The sequence below is a fragment of the Bacillus rossius genome, assembly GCF_032445375.1.
Source record: "Bacillus rossius redtenbacheri isolate Brsri chromosome 9 unlocalized genomic scaffold, Brsri_v3 Brsri_v3_scf9_2, whole genome shotgun sequence".
Classification (NCBI taxonomy): Eukaryota; Metazoa; Arthropoda; class Insecta; order Phasmatodea; family Bacillidae; genus Bacillus; species Bacillus rossius.
The window spans coordinates 6112301-6131405 of NW_026962013.1; the positions used below are offsets into that span (position 1 = coordinate 6112301).

Consider the following 19105-nt stretch of genomic DNA (forward strand, 5'->3'; position numbering starts at 1 on the left):
TGCTAATATGAGTTGCCGTGCAGCGCACAGGAAGATAAAATTTGTGCCTGCTATCAGAGGCTGGGGTTGACGTGTGCTTGCAACAGAAAGTTGGGATGGGTCGATCGTTGAGACACAGCTATGTAAGGAAACCCTCAGCTCGAAAGTTTTGAAGTTTTTTAGATTGAAGTTCAACCAAAAAAATACTAAAATACCATTTAAAAAATTATAACTCAATAAAAATTAACACCGTATAAATCTAATAATAAATTGGTGAGCGTGTTAGAAGTTTTACTTACTTGGCTTAATAAAATACTCTTTGATTGTACATGAAATAATTAATAGAAATAATATACTATAAAGACTGGAGTGATTTTATAAATATGGTTAGTAAATCATAAATTCAATCAAATCGAAGAATTTAAATGATTACTCGTTATTCAATATTAATATAAACACATGTATAAAAATAATTATTAAAATTAGTAAAAAAAAAATCAATATTAAATTTTAATCAATAACGAAAATAAATATAGTTACGCTGAAAGTTTATTCTAATTTATGAAGTATATTGTAATGTAATAATTTATAATGCATATAAATTATACGCACAGGAACATAACCTCGCTTGTAAATACAGTTGAAAAAGTTTATAAAAACCATTTTTGTCACTTATCATTCACAACAAGTAAATTTGTACCCTTTGAACTCCTATTTTGAACCTGGTTTGCCGTATTTAAAATCCTGCTCAAATATTTTTCAAGTATAGCTCTCTAATTTCTTGAATTGTTTGAAATTGTTCTATATAATGTGATTCCAAGGGACAGGAGAGCCAGATTCAACAAGGGATTGGAACAGGAAATTAAGAATGGCGAACCTTGCTCGACATTGGGGTTCGAAGGGTTTGAATCGCACGGATGCTGTGGCCGGCAGGAGCTGGAGGGCATCCGCGTGAAGGGCAAGGGCTGCCCGCGGCCCATCAAGACGTGGGCGCAGTGCGGCGTCAGCAAGAAGGAGCTCGACGTGCTCAAGAAGCAAGGCTACGAGAAGCCGACGCCCATCCAGGCCCAGGCGATCCCCGCCATCATGTCAGGTGATTCACGCTTTGTGGCGGTGCACTTTTCTCGCCGATGCGCGTTTTCAAGTGTACATGCAGAGAAATTTAAAAACACAAGCTTATTACCATTAATTTGCATAAAACCCAAATAACTTTTTTTTTTTTTTTTTTTTGGACGTACACCATTGTATATCATGGAGTAAAACTGAAGAGTGGAGAAACAAAGAAGAATACACAAGCACAAAGAAATCAAGCCAAAATCAGTCAATATTAAGACAACACACAGAATGCCTGGAAAGAATTAGAACAGTATAACACCACAGAGAAATACAGTGGGTTGACAATGACGTGACAGTTAATAAAACTATAAATACAAACAACTAACTGGAACCAACCAAACGATCATACTAAACAGATGATCTAGACAACACTTTGACAACTTTACAACAGCACAAATGAACACGGTTGACTTCCTGAGACGAAACCATTAAGATGTTTCAGAAACTGATAGCTGTTCCGTCATCAGGCACAAACAGACTGATTTTGCCTAGTTTTCTGTCTAATTGTGTATTCATTTTTCTTTGTTCATTCTTCAGGCCTTTTCTATGACATTCAGTGCAAACTAGCTATAGAGTACGTCTAAAATAATGATTTTAATCAATCTTCCCCATTGTAAAAATCATTTAAAGAACGTTGCCAAATAATAGTTGTGTAGGTTGCATCTCTGCAAGCAAGTAGCCACTTGGTGTATTTAGCATTTCAGTGCTGCCGTGGCGGGTCAGTCGTGAGAGGTGAGTATGTTGCTTCTTTGCAAGCCAGTAGTCTCTCAAAGCAGGTAGTGTGGAGCACCGACATGTTGAACAGTCACGACAGGTGAGTACATACTTGGCATCCCTGTAAGCCATTATACGGGGTTGCTACAGGTATGGAAAACAGGGGAAAGTCAGGGAAATTAAAATGGCCAGGGAATACCTTGGAAATTCAGGAAAATTACGAACTATTTCTGTGACAGCGAAACTAAAATTAAAAAATCGCTTCCGCCAATGTTTAGGCTTCTCATGAAATGATAAAACGTATACTAATTACAAAATTCGGTTAATTTTCCTTTTTCGTTAAATCCTGGGATTTTAGCAGTGAACACACAGGGGTAAACTTATTTCCGCGAACTTACATACAATTTTGATAGCCCACATTAGATTGTTTTAGGTGAATCTATAGCAATTTGTTACAAACACGTATATCTTTTTAAAATGGTAAATTTTGCTAAAATAACACATTCAAACAACATATAGTACAACTTATTTCCCCCCCAAAAAAAAATACTAAGTGGTCTGCGGGATAATTTCTTTAATGTCAGGGAAACTTGTCAATTGAGATTTGGAAAACCTGGAATAGTGGGGGAACTTTCAAATTTCAAGCTTGTAGCAACCCTTATTATATTATATTACTGTAGTGTAGCATATGAGCACAGATTCAGTTGGACAGTTGTGACAGGGAGGGGTGTGGTTGGTTGCAGGACGAGACCTAATAGGCATAGCCAAGACGGGCAGCGGCAAGACGCTGGCCTTCCTGCTGCCCATGTTCCGCCACATCATGGACCAGCCGCCCCTCGAAGAGACGGAAGGCCCGATTGGTAAGAGCCTTGTATTTGGGCACAGTTGCACTTCTTTTCCGAGTAGTCTTGCTTTTGCTGTCACCGACACCGTTAAGTGCCGTAAGGCCCACTGGAAAGATATTCAAGTAACCCTGGATCCTACAACCACGGGAATAATGACTATTCCTAGTGCACGATATGACACGGCCAGTCCCTTGTTTTTAGGGAACAGATTTTGGTGTCCTATGGTCATAATAAGAAATAATTGTAACTTAAAAAGTAATTGAGAAAATTAGAAAGGCTGGTTTTGTTTTTTCGTGATAGTGCTACTATCTCTATTATGTTTGCCGTAAAAATTTCACCAATGGTTGAGAAACGTCCGCTAGAACGTACTTGAAACCAGTTTCTATCCTCGCGCAGGGAAATCTTTCATTAAAACGGTTGCCTATTTGTTTTCCCGCTGGGATTCTGTTTGGACACGTTCTGGAATACGGCCCTTGGAGTTGGGTTACTGTTGCATCCCAACAAGGCAGTGCTTTTATTCGCTACCGTACCCAAACGTCATGGATTACCACCCTTAATTATTTTTGAACTTAAATATGTGATATGAATATCTGGGGTATTGCATTGCAGTACGCAACTTGAACAAGGTAATGTTCTTCTCAATGTTGTTCAGTGATCGCTGGAGATGTGCGCTAAGAGTATCAAGCGGGTGAGGAGGTGGCGGTGTTGGTGTTTCGGCAGCCCTGATCATGGCGCCCACCCGGGAGCTGTGCATGCAGATCGGCAAGGAGTGCCGCAAGTTCAGCAAGTCGCTGAACCTGCAGGCGGTGTGCGTGTACGGAGGCACGGGCATCTCCGAGCAGATAGCCGAGCTGAAGCGCGGGGCCGAGATCATTGTGTGCACCCCGGGCCGCATGATCGACCTGCTGGCGGCCAACAGCGGTGAGCGGGAATGTTCTCCGAGGAAAATCCTCACTTCGTTATTTCAGGGGAATTTTTTTTTTTCCCCAATACCAACTTAGATCTTAAATAATCAAGTACACAAAGTAGAACCCTGTCATATTTCAGAGGGGCATAAGAGAAAAAAAAAAACATAAGCAGGAAATATCAATTTAGCACTTTTCCATACCTACATAACGTGTAAAGTAAACCTTTATCAAGTTAAAATACACAGATGGGATGAGTGTTGAAAAAAAAGGTTTTTAAAACTTTTTTTGATTATTGAATTTTAGAAAGTAAACGTTATAAGCAAGAATTTTTCACCATTCGTGAAATGTTATATGCAGGAAATAAATGCATGGTTCTTATGTGGAAAATGTTGGGACTTAAAAAAAAATATGAAGTTATAAGCAGGAACATTATAACAGGGTTTTACTGTACACACAGTTGTATAATTTGGTACGTCAAGCCGCCTGAAACATTTGGTCGGGCCTGTTCAGGCGGCGAGACAAGAGCAGTGGCTGAATTGGGGCCCCAAAGCCAGAGATAGCACCTGGGTTAGGCCAGGCCCTCTTCGGGGGCCCATCATTAGCATGTTTGTTATTAGTTGTGACTGTATGTGTAATTTTGTTCGCAGGTAGAGTAACGAACTTGAAGAGAGTTACTTACGTTGTCCTGGACGAGGCTGACAGAATGTTCGACATGGGCTTTGAACCTCAGGTAACTTGGTGTCTAATTTATTTATGTATATAAAGTGGTTTCAGTGGCGACATGAGTTATTGCTGATGTACGGGTGTGGTTGGCAGGTGATGAGGATCGTAGACAACGTACGTCCGGACAGGCAGACCGTCATGTTCAGTGCCACTTTTCCCCGACAGATGGAGGCATTGGCTCGGCGCATCCTCAGCAAGCCCATAGAAGTGCAGGTATGCCAGTCACGTATACCTTCAGCAACTACCTCTGTCTCGGCCATTGTATTCTCCAGTTTCTTGTTTTCAAAGTCCTAAATAGATTTATTACAAAAAAAAATCTTGTAATTGTTAATGCTGGATTATGCAGTTTGTGATCTCTTGAAAGAAAAACTTACAAGTTTGTCCTAAACAACAGAAACCTTCAACCTCCGACTGACCACAGTTGGAACGGTGATGTAGGTCATGTTCGTCTCCCCACTGCACCCCTTCTGAAATATCACGATTGAAGCTTGGGTCGGTGTATTTAGTTTATGTCATCCAAGCGAGCCTTCGGCCTTTCTCCACTGTATTTACTCCACCTTCCTTCCTTCTGCTCTGTCCCTCCCTTTGCTTGTTAAATTCTCCATGCACTCTGGAAGCTACTTTGCAGCTTTAATACAGTTGTAAGGCTCTCAAACCAAGGAGCCAACATTACATTCCCGAACCACCTCATCCTCTGCTAATCGTCTCGGTTTGGTACATGGCTTACCTGAAATGTTTTTAATAGTAACGTGGCAGGTAGTCATCCGCAGCGTGGTGTGGAATCAGCAGTGTGGTTGAGCGCAGCACATGGTATGGTACGGCAGTGTGGTGTGTAATCAGCAGTGTGGTTGAGCGCAGCACATGGTATGGTACAGCAGCATGGTGTGTAATCAGCAGCATGGCTGAGCGCAGCACATGGTATGGTATGGCAGCGTGGTGTGTAGTCAGCAGTGTGGCTGAGCGCAGCACGTGGTATGGTACGGCAGCGTGGTGTGCAATCAGCAGTGTGGCTGAGCACAGCACATGGTATGGTACGGCAGCGTGGTGTGTAATCAGCAGTGTGGTTGAGCGCAGCACGTGGTACGGTACGGCAGCGTGGTGTGTACTCGGCAGTGTGGTTGAGCGCAGCACGTGGGACGGTACGGCAGCATGGTGTGTAATCAGCAGTGTGGCTGAGCGCAGCACATGGTATGGTACGGCAGCGTGGTGTGTAATCAGCAGCGTGGCTGAGCGCAGCACGTTTTATGGTATGGCAGCATGGTGTGTAATCAGCAGCCTGGCTGAGCGCAGCACATGGTATGGTACGGCAGCGTGGTGTGTAATCAGCAGCGTGGCTGAGCGCAGCGTATGGTATGGCAGCGTGGTGTGTAATCAGCAGTGTGGCTGAGCGCAGCACATGGTATGGTATGGCAGCGTGGTGTGTAATCAGCAGCCTGGCTGAGTGCAGCACATGGTATGGTACGGCAGCGTGGTGTGTAATCAGCAGCGTGGCTAAGCGCAGCACATGGTATGGTACGGCAGCGTGGTGTGTAATCAGCAGCGTGGCTGAGCGCAGCACACAGTATGGTACGGCAGCGTGGTGTGTAAGCAGTGTGGCTGAGCGCAGCACGCGGTACGTGTGGCAGGTGGGCGGCCGCAGCGTGGTGTGCAAGGAGGTGGAGCAGCACGTGGTGGTGCTGGAGGAGGAGCAGAAGTTCCTGAAGCTGCTGGAGCTGCTGGGCCACTACCAGGCCCTGGGCAGCTGCATCGTGTTCGTGGACAAGCAGGAGAACGCCGACGAGCTGCTCAAGGACCTGATGAAGGCGTCGTACCCCTGCATGTCGCTGCACGGGGGCATCGACCAGTTCGACCGCGACTCCACCATCCTGGACTTCAAGAGCGGCAAGGTGAAGCTGCTGGTGGCCACCTCGGTGGCGGCCCGCGGGCTCGACGTGAAGCACCTGATCCTGGTCATCAACTACGACTGCCCCAACCACTACGAGGACTACGTGCACCGTTGCGGCCGCACCGGCAGGTGAGCCTCTGCCCCTTCCTCGCGTGACTTCCAATTTAGTGAACGCTGCGAGTGTTTCAGGTCTTTACATTTGGGAACTAGACACCAGTAGATCCAGGCCTGCGCACCATCCAGTACAAATGTTACGGAAGTACCGACTAGTATGACAATATAAATTTTAATTGTGGTAAATTCATCTGTTTCATAAAATGAAACGCCTTGTTTTAAAAAGAACACGTTAAAATTACGACATTGCCACAAGTCTGTAAGAAAATAAATGAATTATCTGAAATGTGAACGTATATTTCAAACAAGGTGAGTTGTTATTTGATTAGGCCTAAAAATGGTACTGGTTCAAACGGAGGAGGGAGGGCAGGAAAGTACATATTACTTCTACAGTAAAACCCATGTTTGTAACCCTACCTCTCTATTATAACCCCTTTTCGAAGAACAATGAAAAATTTTTGTTAAGAAGTAAAAAAAATTCGAAGGAAATCCGTCTGAAATTTGTTTGAAGCGCTTAACTTCATTATTTTGTTTCAAATTTGACTTGTTGCAGTTTTTTCAAACACCCAATTATCTTTTTGCCTCCATCGTCAACTACCGATTAGGCGATTACCGTGAAGGAGACCAAGAGGTTAAAAATGGAGAGGAAGGCGAATTCCTAATGCATAGTGAGCTTGTTTCTCTAGTATTTCAACTGTAGACCACACCAGGGGGGGGGGGGGGGGGGAGAACTCTAGTGTGAGTTGAGGGCTGGAGTGTGATTGATGATGGGAAACTGTAGCCCGTGAAAACTTTGAAGACAGACACGTGTGTTGTTTTTAAAGTGTAGTTTTTTTGTGGTCATGATTGTAAATATAAGTACAGACCTGTTTTTATAGCTTTTTTGCAGGCAAATTTCACTTTTAAAAGAAGAGATTTTGGTGTTTTTTTTTTTTTTTTTTTTTTTATGAAATCTATTTAATAAACAATATCATATTACTGAACAAATATGACACTTAAAACTTAAATGTTTCATGATACTAATATCTCCAAAACAATATCATTTTGACTGATACATGATGAACTTTTACAATATAATGATTTGTATGTTTGAAAAATGTGTTACTGTTGTAATATGAATATGAGTTACCTACTTATATTAGTTCCAAGGGTAAAAAAAAAAGTTAACTTTTCCAATAATTTTTAAATAAATTGTGATACAAATCTCATGCTAGATAAATTATTTAAATTGTATTTAATATTTAAAAGATTACTTATTTGTCATTAATAAGTTTTGGTTGAAAATGCTTGTTAGTTTCATTATTTTAATTGATTTTCGGTGCTTTGGGGTGTATTAACTTGAATTTCGGTGTTATATGGTGTATTAATATTTTTGGTGATATTTCGGTTTTATCGCTATCCACAGTATAATCTCGTCCCCAAGCGTAAGCCATGGATGGATTAGTTGTGTGTGTGTGTTGTGTGGTGCAGGGCTGGCAATAAGGGCTACGCCTACACCTTCATCACTCCGGACCAGGAGAAACTTGCTGGTGACATAGTGCGTGCCCTGGAGCAGTCCATCGTTCCCGTGCCGGAGCCTGTGCGGGAGCTGTGGGACCGCTACAAGGCCAAGCAGGCTGCCGTGAGTTATCGCATTCCTGCTCTGCCCTCTGGCCATTTTCAGAAAACTCCCATCTAATTCCTACAATTTCAGTCATCATTGTAAAATGAGACACTCGGCGCTGGCCGTTGCTGTGTGTGCTGACTGCACACAGTGGAGGGATTGTTGTCTTGTAATCACCTTCAATTCTTTACTGTATATTATCGCAAATTATATGCCGATATTAAACTAACTTTTTTTGTTATTAACTTTTTTCCGCAGTCATTGCTTTGCCTAAAGTTTCATTATTTCTACCGAGATGCCGTTCCTTATGCATGCTCCGCTTCTCGGGAGCTCTCCTCAGCCAGGGGGCGACGTGGGGTTGAGATGTTCATCAGGGTCTCCGTGACTACTTCTGCATAAGGCAGCAGAGTCGTGAGAAGCAGAGAGCACAGATGCCGTGAGATCTTAAGGGGAGAGCTAGAACCGGGTATTCGTATTGCCATATTTATTTGAACATAACCTGATAAATTTTTTATTACACTTCAGCTATGTTAAAAATGTTAAAACTGCAGTGAGCAGTCTTAGACTTTTTAGTCAGTTACTCATCAGTGAAAGTAAACATGTTTACCTAAAAACCCACTTTTAAGCGTCACAGATGCTGCGTACACAATACAAGGAAGTTCATATTTTCAACTAACAGAATATAACCAAATTCTTGTTAATGTGTGCATTAATACGTTGTGTGCTGTTCTAGTGTGTTAAGGTGAGTCGCTTGGCTTCTGGGTTGTAGCCGCGTCGAAGGCAAAGATACCACCAATGTTTCGGAGTGTTGCAGTCGCCATCATTAGGGTAGCAGTTACCTACCTACTCTGATGATGGCGACTGCGACATCGACCAAAACGTTGGTGATATCTTCACCTTCGATGCGGCTACAACCCAGAAGCCAAGCAAGTCCAGATAATGGCTGCGTAAGCCTGCAATCTGTATTTGTCAAGGTTAATTTACACCCTCCTTTACATGCGAACAGTCAGCTTAGTTTCATTCCGCACTCATAAGTAGAGCATTTTTATTTCCATGCTTAAATGCAAAGTGTACGACACTCCTGGGTAGAGTTCTAGCAATTAGAGAGTACACTGACGGTTTAAGTCATCACAGGTAGAGCATGTGCTGCCGATTTCATGAGAGGGATTTATTGACGTGGAGAGGGTAGTAGTCGTTAAAGTTTAGTGAAAAGTATTGAGGCGTATTTGTGGTTTTGGTGTGTAAATAGGTCCAGGTGCTGAGATACTAAGATAACAGTTTTCTGGGTTTACTTGTGCTTACCAAAAAAATTTAACTTGGACAGGGATATTTACAATTTCAAGTTACAAGTGTATAATATTTGTCACAAACTATGAAAAAATTTGATAAGGAATAGCCTCATGAACACCTCGAAATGATTTAGTAACTGTTCATTTACGATATATCTAGTTCTTCTGTAAGATTTTGGGAGCCAATGTGCACATATTTGCATGGGTGACATTTAGTGTTGTTTAGAAAGTAATGTTGCAACTCGAAGTGTGCGCACTCTGATACCTGCGTGCGTTTTGCAGGAAGGGAAGAAAGTGCACACGGGGGGAGGATTCAGCGGAAAGGGCTTCAAGTTTGACAACATGGAATCCATAATGAATAGCGAAAAGAAGAAGTTCCAGAAGGCAGCACTTGGTGAGAACAGCTTCGTGTTGGTCATGCTGTCACTGTGCGATGGTGTCTGTAAAATACTTGTGGAAATTGTTTCACTGGGTTAACACATTAAAAAAAAACTTTTTTCTTCCAGTACTTTTTTTTTCTATTGCTTATGTTTACGTGCTGTCGTTTAAATTAATGTTACAGAAGTACTGACTAGTATGACAATATGAATTTTAATTGTGATGAATTCATCTGTTTCATAAAATAAAACGTCCTGTTTTAAAAAGAACATGTTAATTATTGACATTGCCACAAGTCTGTAAGAAAATTAATGAATTATCTGAAATGTGAACTTATATTTCAAACAAGGTGAGTTGTTATTTTATTAGGCCTAAAAAATGGTACTAGCACAAACATTATAATAGAGTACAGAAAAAAACGCAAAACAAAACATACAAATTCATTTTGATCCTCGGCCACATTGAAGCCTTGATCAGGAAGTAGATAACATTAAAACAAATTGTGCATAGTATGTAAATAAAGAATTTTCGTCCACTTTAAATTTCCTCTTGTGGGTGATTTGGGACCGTGGAGGCGTTGCCCACGCGGATGGGGCATCGCTCGTGCGTGCGAGGAAATGCGAGCGAGGCGAGGCGTGTGTGTGGTTGGCAGGCCTGCAGGACTCGGACGACGAGGACCTGGAGCACGACATCGACCAGCAGATAGAGAACATGCTGGCCCCCAAGAGGACGGTGAAGGAGATCAAGGCGCCGTACGGAGGCATCAACCCCGCCAATGCAGGTGTGTGTTCCGCGAGGAGCCGTGCGAACCCGCCTCGCCGACCCAGCGGAGAGGCCCGTGTAGCACAGCTGGTAGCATCCGCTACCCTTACCACTGTATGGAGGCCAGGGGCGCAACAACAGGGGGGGGGGGGGGGGCAATGGTATTTTGCCCCCCCCTCCCCTCTGAAACCTTGAAGTGGGGGCAAACGGGGGCAAAGAAAGTGCTGTGTAATCAATTTTTAGATAATAAAACTGCTTAAATAGCTCCATTATCCACCTTGAAATACACATTTTCCCAGGGGAGGATCCCCCGGACCCCCCGCTTCAATAGGGGGGATCGATGATTCTTTATAAAAAGGTATATTGCCCCCCCTTTGGAAATTTAGTTGTTGCGCCCCCTGATGGAGGCCATGTAGTAGAACCCAATTATAACTCTTTTCAAATTAAAAAAAGGGAACGGAAAAAAACATAAGGAGGAAATCATTATGAGCAGGAAATATCAACTATATCACTTTGAACCATTTGCCATTGGACTCGTCCAACTATACAAATAAATATAAAGTTAAGGCCACTGATTGGTACGCTTGATGCTAAAATTAGCTTAACCCCAAGCCAACAATTTTTTTTTTTTTTTTTTTTTTTTTTTTTTTTCAAATTTGCAATGCTTCCAGCTTTTATTTTATTTGACTTTAAAAAACACGCTGCTACGTTTATGTAAAATTGTCCTACAATTTGTGATGATGACGTTTAGTGTGGAAATGCCTATATCAGATTCCTTTGCCACTTGAACATGTTTGTTTTTGGGATTCCTAGCTACGAATTAATTTGACTCTGTCAGCAATAGAAAATGCCTTTTTTTGTAGTCTTAGTCAAAGAAAACTAGTCTTTGATTCAGTTTCGACTTTCCGAAGCTTTTCCCATCCCTAGCAAACAGCAGTAATTAAATATTATAAAGTAACTTACAGAAGGCTCAAATCCATTCTTGTGGTGGACTTAAATCATTTACAAAATCATTACCATTGATGCTATGTTATTACTTATTAGCATATTGAAAGTTAAAAACTCTACTACATTTATGAATTAAGAGCCATTGAGCATTTTACAATATATAAATTACACTATTGATCATTCCCACGTACAGTTAAACACTCAATGATGTTAACAAACTGACTCATTAACTTGAAGTTATATTAGCAAGATACAATTTAAATCAAAGGGAACAAGTTTAAAAAAAAAAAAAATTACTAAAGGAATGTTAGGATCACTAGGCCAGATAAATGGTTTTCATGCAACAAACTAGTCTTATGATAGGGTTTACTTCTGAAAAAAAAAACAAATAACATAACGTTTTGAAAACCTTGCGTAACTGCATAAAATTTGCTATTAAGAGGCCACTCCAATGTTTCAGGGGCACTACGCAACCCGTGTTAACCTCATAAGATTCAATGTTATTTTCATTTTGCTTATAACTAATTAACTAATATAGATTTTGAAATGATGCTTGCTTGATATGTAAGACAACGATGCTCTTATCAAAGCCCCTTTCTTCAAAAACGTGCATAAATTATGGTTTTATACTAATCTTTACTAATATGCATAAGTCTATTGTCTAGGTTTGAACCATAATTTATGCACGTTTTTGAAGAAAGGGGCTTTGATAAGAGCATCGTTGTCTTACATATCAAGCAAGCATCATTTCGAAATCTATATTAGTTAATTAGTTATAAGCAAAATGAAAATAGCATTGAATCTTATGAGGTTAATGCGGGTTGCGTAGTGCCCCTGAAATACTGGAGTGGCCTCTTAAGGTTCAGTCACTCATGCCGTGATAATTTTTTTTTTTTTTTTTAATCTTTTCTTCCTTACTTTTATTTAATGACTATTTCTAAAATATTAAAACAATATCTGTCTTGTATTTTATTGTTCTGTCTCAGATATTTTCATCATATATTACACTAAGTAAATATAAGTTGAAAACACTTGTGACTGAACAACAAATGCAAGATAGGTATTGTGTTTTAATCTTAGAAATAGCCCTTAGATAAAAGTAATTATGAAAAAATGAAGAAGAAAAAATAACACGGCGCGTGCTACTGATTCTTGAACCCTAATACATTATATTTCAAGGGATCAAAAATGTATATATAATGTGTGTTATAAAAAGGAGGGGTTGTCTGTAAAGTCGGTTTACGGATGATAATTTTACGCGATAACGTCATAAGAAAACATTGATGAATAATTGCGTACGTTTTAATTTTCAAATATTATTTACAGTTTTTGCAAATTTAATTTAAATAATTTCTTTAAATATAATCATGAACAATTAGTTATAGAAAAAACTTAAATAAAATCAATTTCAATCAATTTGTTAATTTGAAATGACGAAATTGGACAAATAAATAAAAAATTTTTTTTAAATTGCTGCTTTTAAATAGCCCGCCTTAAACCTGTTTTGATATTATAGGAGATTTTCTCGCACGGTGGTTGGCCTGGTTCTTGCCACGCTCGGCTCGGGCGGAACGTGGCAACGAGTCATGCTTTTTCGTGCGTGCAGCCGGCATTTGTCTATTTGTAAGACGTTATCACGTCCAAAAAAAAATTAATTGAAGTGCTGGGGTGGAGGGGGCGGGCGGACAGACGGTAGCGTGGTGCGTGGTTGCTTGCTGCAGTCCCGAACCCCATGATGCCGAGCGCGACGGACAAGCTGGAGCTGGCCCGCAAGCTCGCCTCCAAGATCAACATGGCGAAGAACCTGGGCGCGGAGGCGAAGGGCGCGACGCAACAAGCGGCGGAGGCCATCCTCAAGGGGGGCGGCTCCCAGCCCCTCATCACCGTGAGTCTCTCTCTCCTATACTCACTCCCGCTCTGCATCTCTGTCAGTTGTTTCACTAGGGCATAACAGCGTGCGTGCATTTGTACCTAACTCTAAGAGACGTTGAGTTCTCCGGAAACGTGGAAAAAAAAATTCTGGTAATTTACCCGGGAAAATGTTTCATCGTAACTGGCAAATTTTCCACGTTAATACTTTCACAGGAACGCACCGATAAATTTCATCAACTGTTTTATACGAACAAGAACTAAATACAGCATCAATTTTGTCTTTCTTTACCATCTAACGGCCCGCATGATATCCGAGAGGTTGGATAGGACCCATGCTATGTTCCACCAATAAACAGAAACAAAAAAATATATATATTTTTTTTTTTGAACCGTATATTCCAATTTTGCAGAAAATAAATAATTGCATAATAATGTATGTCAACTTTATTTGAATTTTATACATCTATGTTAAAAACATTGAAAAAAAGGGATTTTTTTTTTCTGTGGGAAATAATGTAGGTATGTATTTGTTTCCAGAATATTTTTTGAACGGAAAATGTGTGCACTCATATCAATACGTAACTCTCTTGTCACTCAAATTTAATTTATGTGTTGATTTATTTTGCTTTTCAATACTGAACTTAATGAGCTTGAAAACTTTCTAAAAAAAAAATTGTGCGAATGCCCGACTGCAAAAAATCGCCCCGAGTAGTCGGATAGAAGACCTTCGTTAACCCTTTGAGGCACACAGAAATATATTAAAAATAAATTAGAATCTATTGTGTAACTTTTAGCAGACGTGGTGGAAGGAAAAATTAAAGCAGCCAAATTTGGCTTGTTCTTGTTAGGATCGCCAGATAGCAGCACAAGGCTTACTCACGCGAGGTATTTCGGCAATAACACTGGAACATTGCGAATAGTAACCGTTTTTTTTTTTTTATCAAAGTGGTATCATAGAAATACCACTACAACACAAAGGGTTTTAAAGTAAATTCGGCGAGGGATTCCACCGACGGGAGCTGCCGGCCCGAGTGTTCCCCGACTGAAAGCGTGTGAGCACCGTGCGGGGAACGCCGTTCGCAGGCCAAGACGGTGGCGGAGCAGCTGGCCGCCAAGCTCAACAACAAGCTCAACTACCAGCCCAAGGAGGAGGACGAGAAGGCGGAGGAGGAGACGGTCGAGACGTTCCGCAAGTACGAGGAGGAGCTGGAGATCAACGACTTCCCGCAGACGGCGCGCTGGCGCGTCACCTCCAAGGTACCTACCCCGCCTCCCGCTGCGCACCACGCCTCCCAGGCTGTCCGTCAGCCCGGACACTGGCTCTCTCTCTCTCTGTTATCTGTGATCACTCAGTGTAGCCTCAGCCCCTGTGTATAGCCAACGCTCTAACGTCCTTCCCCAGTTGCGTATGCGGCGTGATCCACATCCATGCCCATGGGGGCCCCAGGGCGGTAGAGCTTAATCGCTAAGAGCGGTGGGTTACAAAAGAAAAGGAGGGGGGGAAACCCCTTGCACGGTCTATATGTGATCACTCAGTAAGGGAGCATCCAACTTTCTGGTCAGCCGAGTGGGGTAGGGGGTGGCAGGTGGTACACATGCTGGGATGGGTAGCCTCAGCCCCTGTGTATAGCCAACGCTCTAACGCCCTTTCCCGGTTGCGCATGCGGCGTGATCAGCATCCACGCCCGTGGGGGCCCCGGGGCGGCAGGGCCATTAGGCTAAGAGCGCCGGGTAATAAAAGAAAAGGGGGAGAAACCCCTGTGACATGCTTAATGTGATCACTCAGTACACCCAGTATCGTAGGGACGGCTTCATGCATGCCGATCCTTTTTGCCGATTACCGCTTTCTGAAGACAAAAAAATCTCTACGTAACACAAAAGCGCCGACATATTTTTTGCTTCAGAACTGTTGCTTGACGTTTTAAAGTAACACTTACGTTACTTACATGTTTTAATCTTTTCTGCAGAAAAAAAATTAAGTAAAGTTATTCTTAAAAAATAAACATATTCATGAAAAGTACATTTGTTAAAAAATAGTAAACAAAAGCACACCAAATCGTTTAATAAGTCATGCATAGGGGCCTGTTCTTTTCGCGATCGCAATTAAACGACGATAAACGCGAAATCGCCATTATACAGCGTTTTTACACTAAATTTAGTATTAAAACGCGAAATCGCAGTGTTTTTAAGCGAAATTTAAAAACTGGGTAAAATACTGTCTCGTCACTGATGAACAAACACCGCAACATGGCCGCCACTGAACATTAGTCATAAATGCACTAAAGCAAACAAAAGCTTACACACGCTCACGTTATAATGTTAAACTCAAAAATATACTGTAAAAATACGTAAAACTACGGCGTTTATTTTCCTTTCCGGCATAATGTTTGGATAGATAAGACAAACAGGCGAAGTTTTAAGGCCTACGTACACCGCTCGGGGCACTGACGTCACCTTGGAACAGCGACACCCGATAAATACAAAAGCAAGCAGATGATTGGGCGAACGGTGGCGGTGTTTGGAACAGCCTTACGTGAGTAGCCATACCACGTCAGCCGGGGGCGCTGGCATATAGTTGGAACAGCGTCTTAATATCAAGCAGAAAGCATTTTAAATCGCGCCAAAAAGCAGAAAAATGTAAACAAACATTAATTTTCGAATTGTGTGACGATGATGATTAGTTGGTTAACAGTGTGTTATAGATTTTGTTAAAGGGATTAATAGATTTACAGATTAGTTTATGGGAACAACTAATAATCAGTGTCTAAATCAAAAGTTTGTCATATAAATATATGTAACCTATTTGTTTAGGGTATTCAGTAATGAGTAGTTTCAAGTAAAATTATTTAACTTAAGTAATTTGGAGCACATTCATTTTCGAATTGTGTGACAATGATTATTAGTTGGTCAACAGTGTGTTATAGACTTTGTTAAAGGGGTTAATAGATTTCCAGATTAGTTTATGGGAACAACTAAAAATCAGTGTCTAAATCAAAAGTTTGTCATATAAATATATGTAACCTATTTGTTTAGGGTATTCAGTAATGAGTAGTTTCAAGTAAAATTATTTAACTTAAGTAATTTGGAGCATATTTTACAACCAACTTAAAAAAGCACTAATCGGTCAAAAAAATCTGCATGATCGGTACCACATTTCTGGCATCGGCATGATCGGCAAATGTGGTGATCGGCTCACCCCTAGTTATTACTAATCATTTTATTGTGTAAGCGCATCAGGGTTGTCAATCGAAATGAGACTGTTTTTGGTAAAATATGTTTTAGATTCATATTAGTTGAATAATACATTTTTTTTTTTTTTAAATGAATAAAGACTATGTATAAAAATAAAAACAGTAACGCTGAAATCTCCCTGTTTTGAAAATGAGATGGTTCTGGGAATAAAACCATATAGTCTTGTACCCTACCGATCGGCCGATCGCGGGTGCTTTGCCGAAGGCAGTAGCGAGGGCGCTGGGATCAGCGGTGCGATGTGCTGTCGGCAGGAGGCGATGGCCCAGATCAGCGAGTACTCTGAGGCGGGCATAACGGTGCGCGGCACGTACTTCCCGCAAGGGAAGGCCCCGCCGGAGGGCGAGCGCAAGCTCTACCTGGCGATCGAGAGCACCAACGAGCTGGCCGTGTCCAAGGCCAAGATAGAGATCACGCGCCTCATCAAGGAGGAGCTGATGAAGCTGCAGAGCTCGGCGCACCACTTCATCAACAAGGCCCGCTACAAGGTCGTGTAGGTGCAGCGTCGAGGAGAACCGCTGCGAGGTCGTGCAGCGCACAGCAGCACCGAGTCCTGCTGCAAGGTCGTGAAGGGTCGCATCGTCACGGGAGACGGCGTAGCTTGCAGCATCTTGGAGGCCTGCTACAGGTCTGTGTAGCTGCACCATCAACAAGGCCCGCTACACGGTCGTACTGTTGCCAGCGTGTCGCCGAGGCGTGCTACAGGCATTATCGAAGCTTGTTCTTGGATTATGTAGCATTAACTTTAGTAAAAAAGGCTCGACTTCAACGTCATGAAGTTCTAACATCTGCGTCAACAAGGTTCATTGCAAAGTTGAGGACTCGTGTAATTTCCAAGACTTGCTAAAATGTCACTTCTGTGTTCGTCCAGTTAAATACAAAAGAAATTTTTTTTAAAAAAGTGTATATTATCATGTATAGCTGCTAGTATCATATTTATGTGTTTTATCGATTTTGGCATTAAACTTGTTTTTTCGCCAGATGTCAGTGCAGTATGAATCAGAATACGAGTGCATGTACGCCCCTGTATTTTGTAAGATATTAAAGAGTTGGAGGGTTTTGCTGTGGTGATGCCGAGACGTGGATTTGCCAACTGCCCCCCGTATGCCGGGCCATCTACTCAGCAACTCAATTAGTCGTTATTACTAGAGATGGGCCGAGACTCAAAAACTTGAGCCAAGTCGAGCAAGTGAGCGAGTAGCTAAAGCTGGACTCCACTCGAAAATTGAGTTTATTATACTCAATGAAGACGAGACTCTACGATCTTTATTGACATTTGCAACAATCACATACCATTATTGTGCAAACACTTCACACAATAACTTCATATTTACATCATCGCTAGGTCTGTGCGAATAATCAAATGTTTGAGTACAGATAGTTCATTATTTGTATTCCATTCTACCTCGAATACTAACATTTTGAAATAATGATTATTTGTTTGCTTACGAATATTTGAATTAGAATACCTCATGAGTTTGTCATATACAGTGAAACCTAGATTCTACATACACTCACGGTTCTCCAAAATTTGTCCTTACGACCGAGTTGTAAGTACCAACCAGCGAGGCCAAATTACGTCCATTTGTGACTCCTCCCCCCCCCAATTGAAATGAATTGCCGTTGCCGTGTCCTGCTGCCACGGGAAATGACCTGCCGTGTCTATAAAATATGTTATGCTGATGTATTTTCGATCGAAATTATATCCTATTCGTGCAGAAAGAATACTTGAGCTAATCAAACGTAAAAATAAAAATAAAAACTTGACACTGTCGTAAGCCCCGTGTTTACATTTTTTTATATTTTGTATCAATAAAATAATAATTAACACACAATATATTTGCTCCAATAAAAAAATACTGTGTGTACTTTAAGTGTAGATAAGATTAGCTAGTAGGCCTAAAAACATCGTGAAAAACGTAACATTTATAGTTGGCAATGAACATTTTAAATCTCAAAATGTACATATTTTATAACATGAAACGTTGCTTTTATTTCTAAACATGTTAATAATTTAAGCCTAGGCGTGTAAAAGTCCGAGTAATTGTAGCAGGAGACAATCTAAAATGCACGAGGGAAAAACGTAAACTCACGAATGTATAAACGTAACGGGAATATTACGTGGCTGCTTAAGTTCTGATACTGTATTTATGTCACAACTTAGCCGAAATACTGGTACGAGACAAACTTCACAAGATAAAATGAGCGGAGTCTTGGTAACTATTTTATACGTATTTTATAATTTCGGAAGTATTGTACAGTTGACACATATTTTTTAAACTAACCATTTATTTCTGGAGGTCGTAAATAATTAATTATTGGTATCAAGACATCACAATGAACGTAAACTTGAACATGTCACGGCAGCGAGAAAACTGGTGCGTATACCAATAAACTGGTATTAGAACTGGACAAAACTGGTACACGGGAGGTGGAGCTTATATTTTTTTCCGCTAAGCTCGCATCTATTGGCTTGCTGCTGACGGAAGGTCACGAGTCTGGGCGGAGCTTTGAGTGGAGTTATACTGCGCATGCGCAGCTCAGAGAACAGAGAGAGCCAGCCGGCGGCTACGCTGCGCCGTAACAACAGCTGATCGAGTACAATGAATGACGTTCCTCCGCACACGGCGCGCTATTGACGGTAAATTTCCATCAATTTGCTGCCTTTATTTTTTTTATTTTTTTTTTTATTTTTTTACTGTGGTGCAATGCGTATGTGT

The 19105-nt window shown here is 41.3% G+C and overlaps 1 protein-coding gene across 1 annotated transcript in view; it reads left to right on the forward strand.

Annotated features, from left to right (window-relative positions):
• LOC134543309 (probable ATP-dependent RNA helicase DDX46) overlaps positions 1 to 17367 on the forward strand; it is a 30322-nt gene extending 12955 nt beyond the window's left edge. Inside the window, exons 9-20 of the mRNA XM_063388238.1 lie at positions 913 to 1072; positions 2553 to 2669; positions 3375 to 3575; positions 4210 to 4292; positions 4379 to 4498; positions 5911 to 6299; positions 7755 to 7905; positions 9459 to 9570; positions 10207 to 10335; positions 12986 to 13149; positions 14220 to 14393; positions 16640 to 17367. Of these exons, the coding sequence (XP_063244308.1) occupies positions 913 to 1072; positions 2553 to 2669; positions 3375 to 3575; positions 4210 to 4292; positions 4379 to 4498; positions 5911 to 6299; positions 7755 to 7905; positions 9459 to 9570; positions 10207 to 10335; positions 12986 to 13149; positions 14220 to 14393; positions 16640 to 16882 (2043 nt within the window). The 3' untranslated portion in view covers positions 16883 to 17367. The remainder of the gene's footprint in view (positions 1 to 912; positions 1073 to 2552; positions 2670 to 3374; positions 3576 to 4209; positions 4293 to 4378; positions 4499 to 5910; positions 6300 to 7754; positions 7906 to 9458; positions 9571 to 10206; positions 10336 to 12985; positions 13150 to 14219; positions 14394 to 16639) is intronic.
• The last annotated feature ends 1738 nt before the right edge of the window (positions 17368 to 19105 follow it).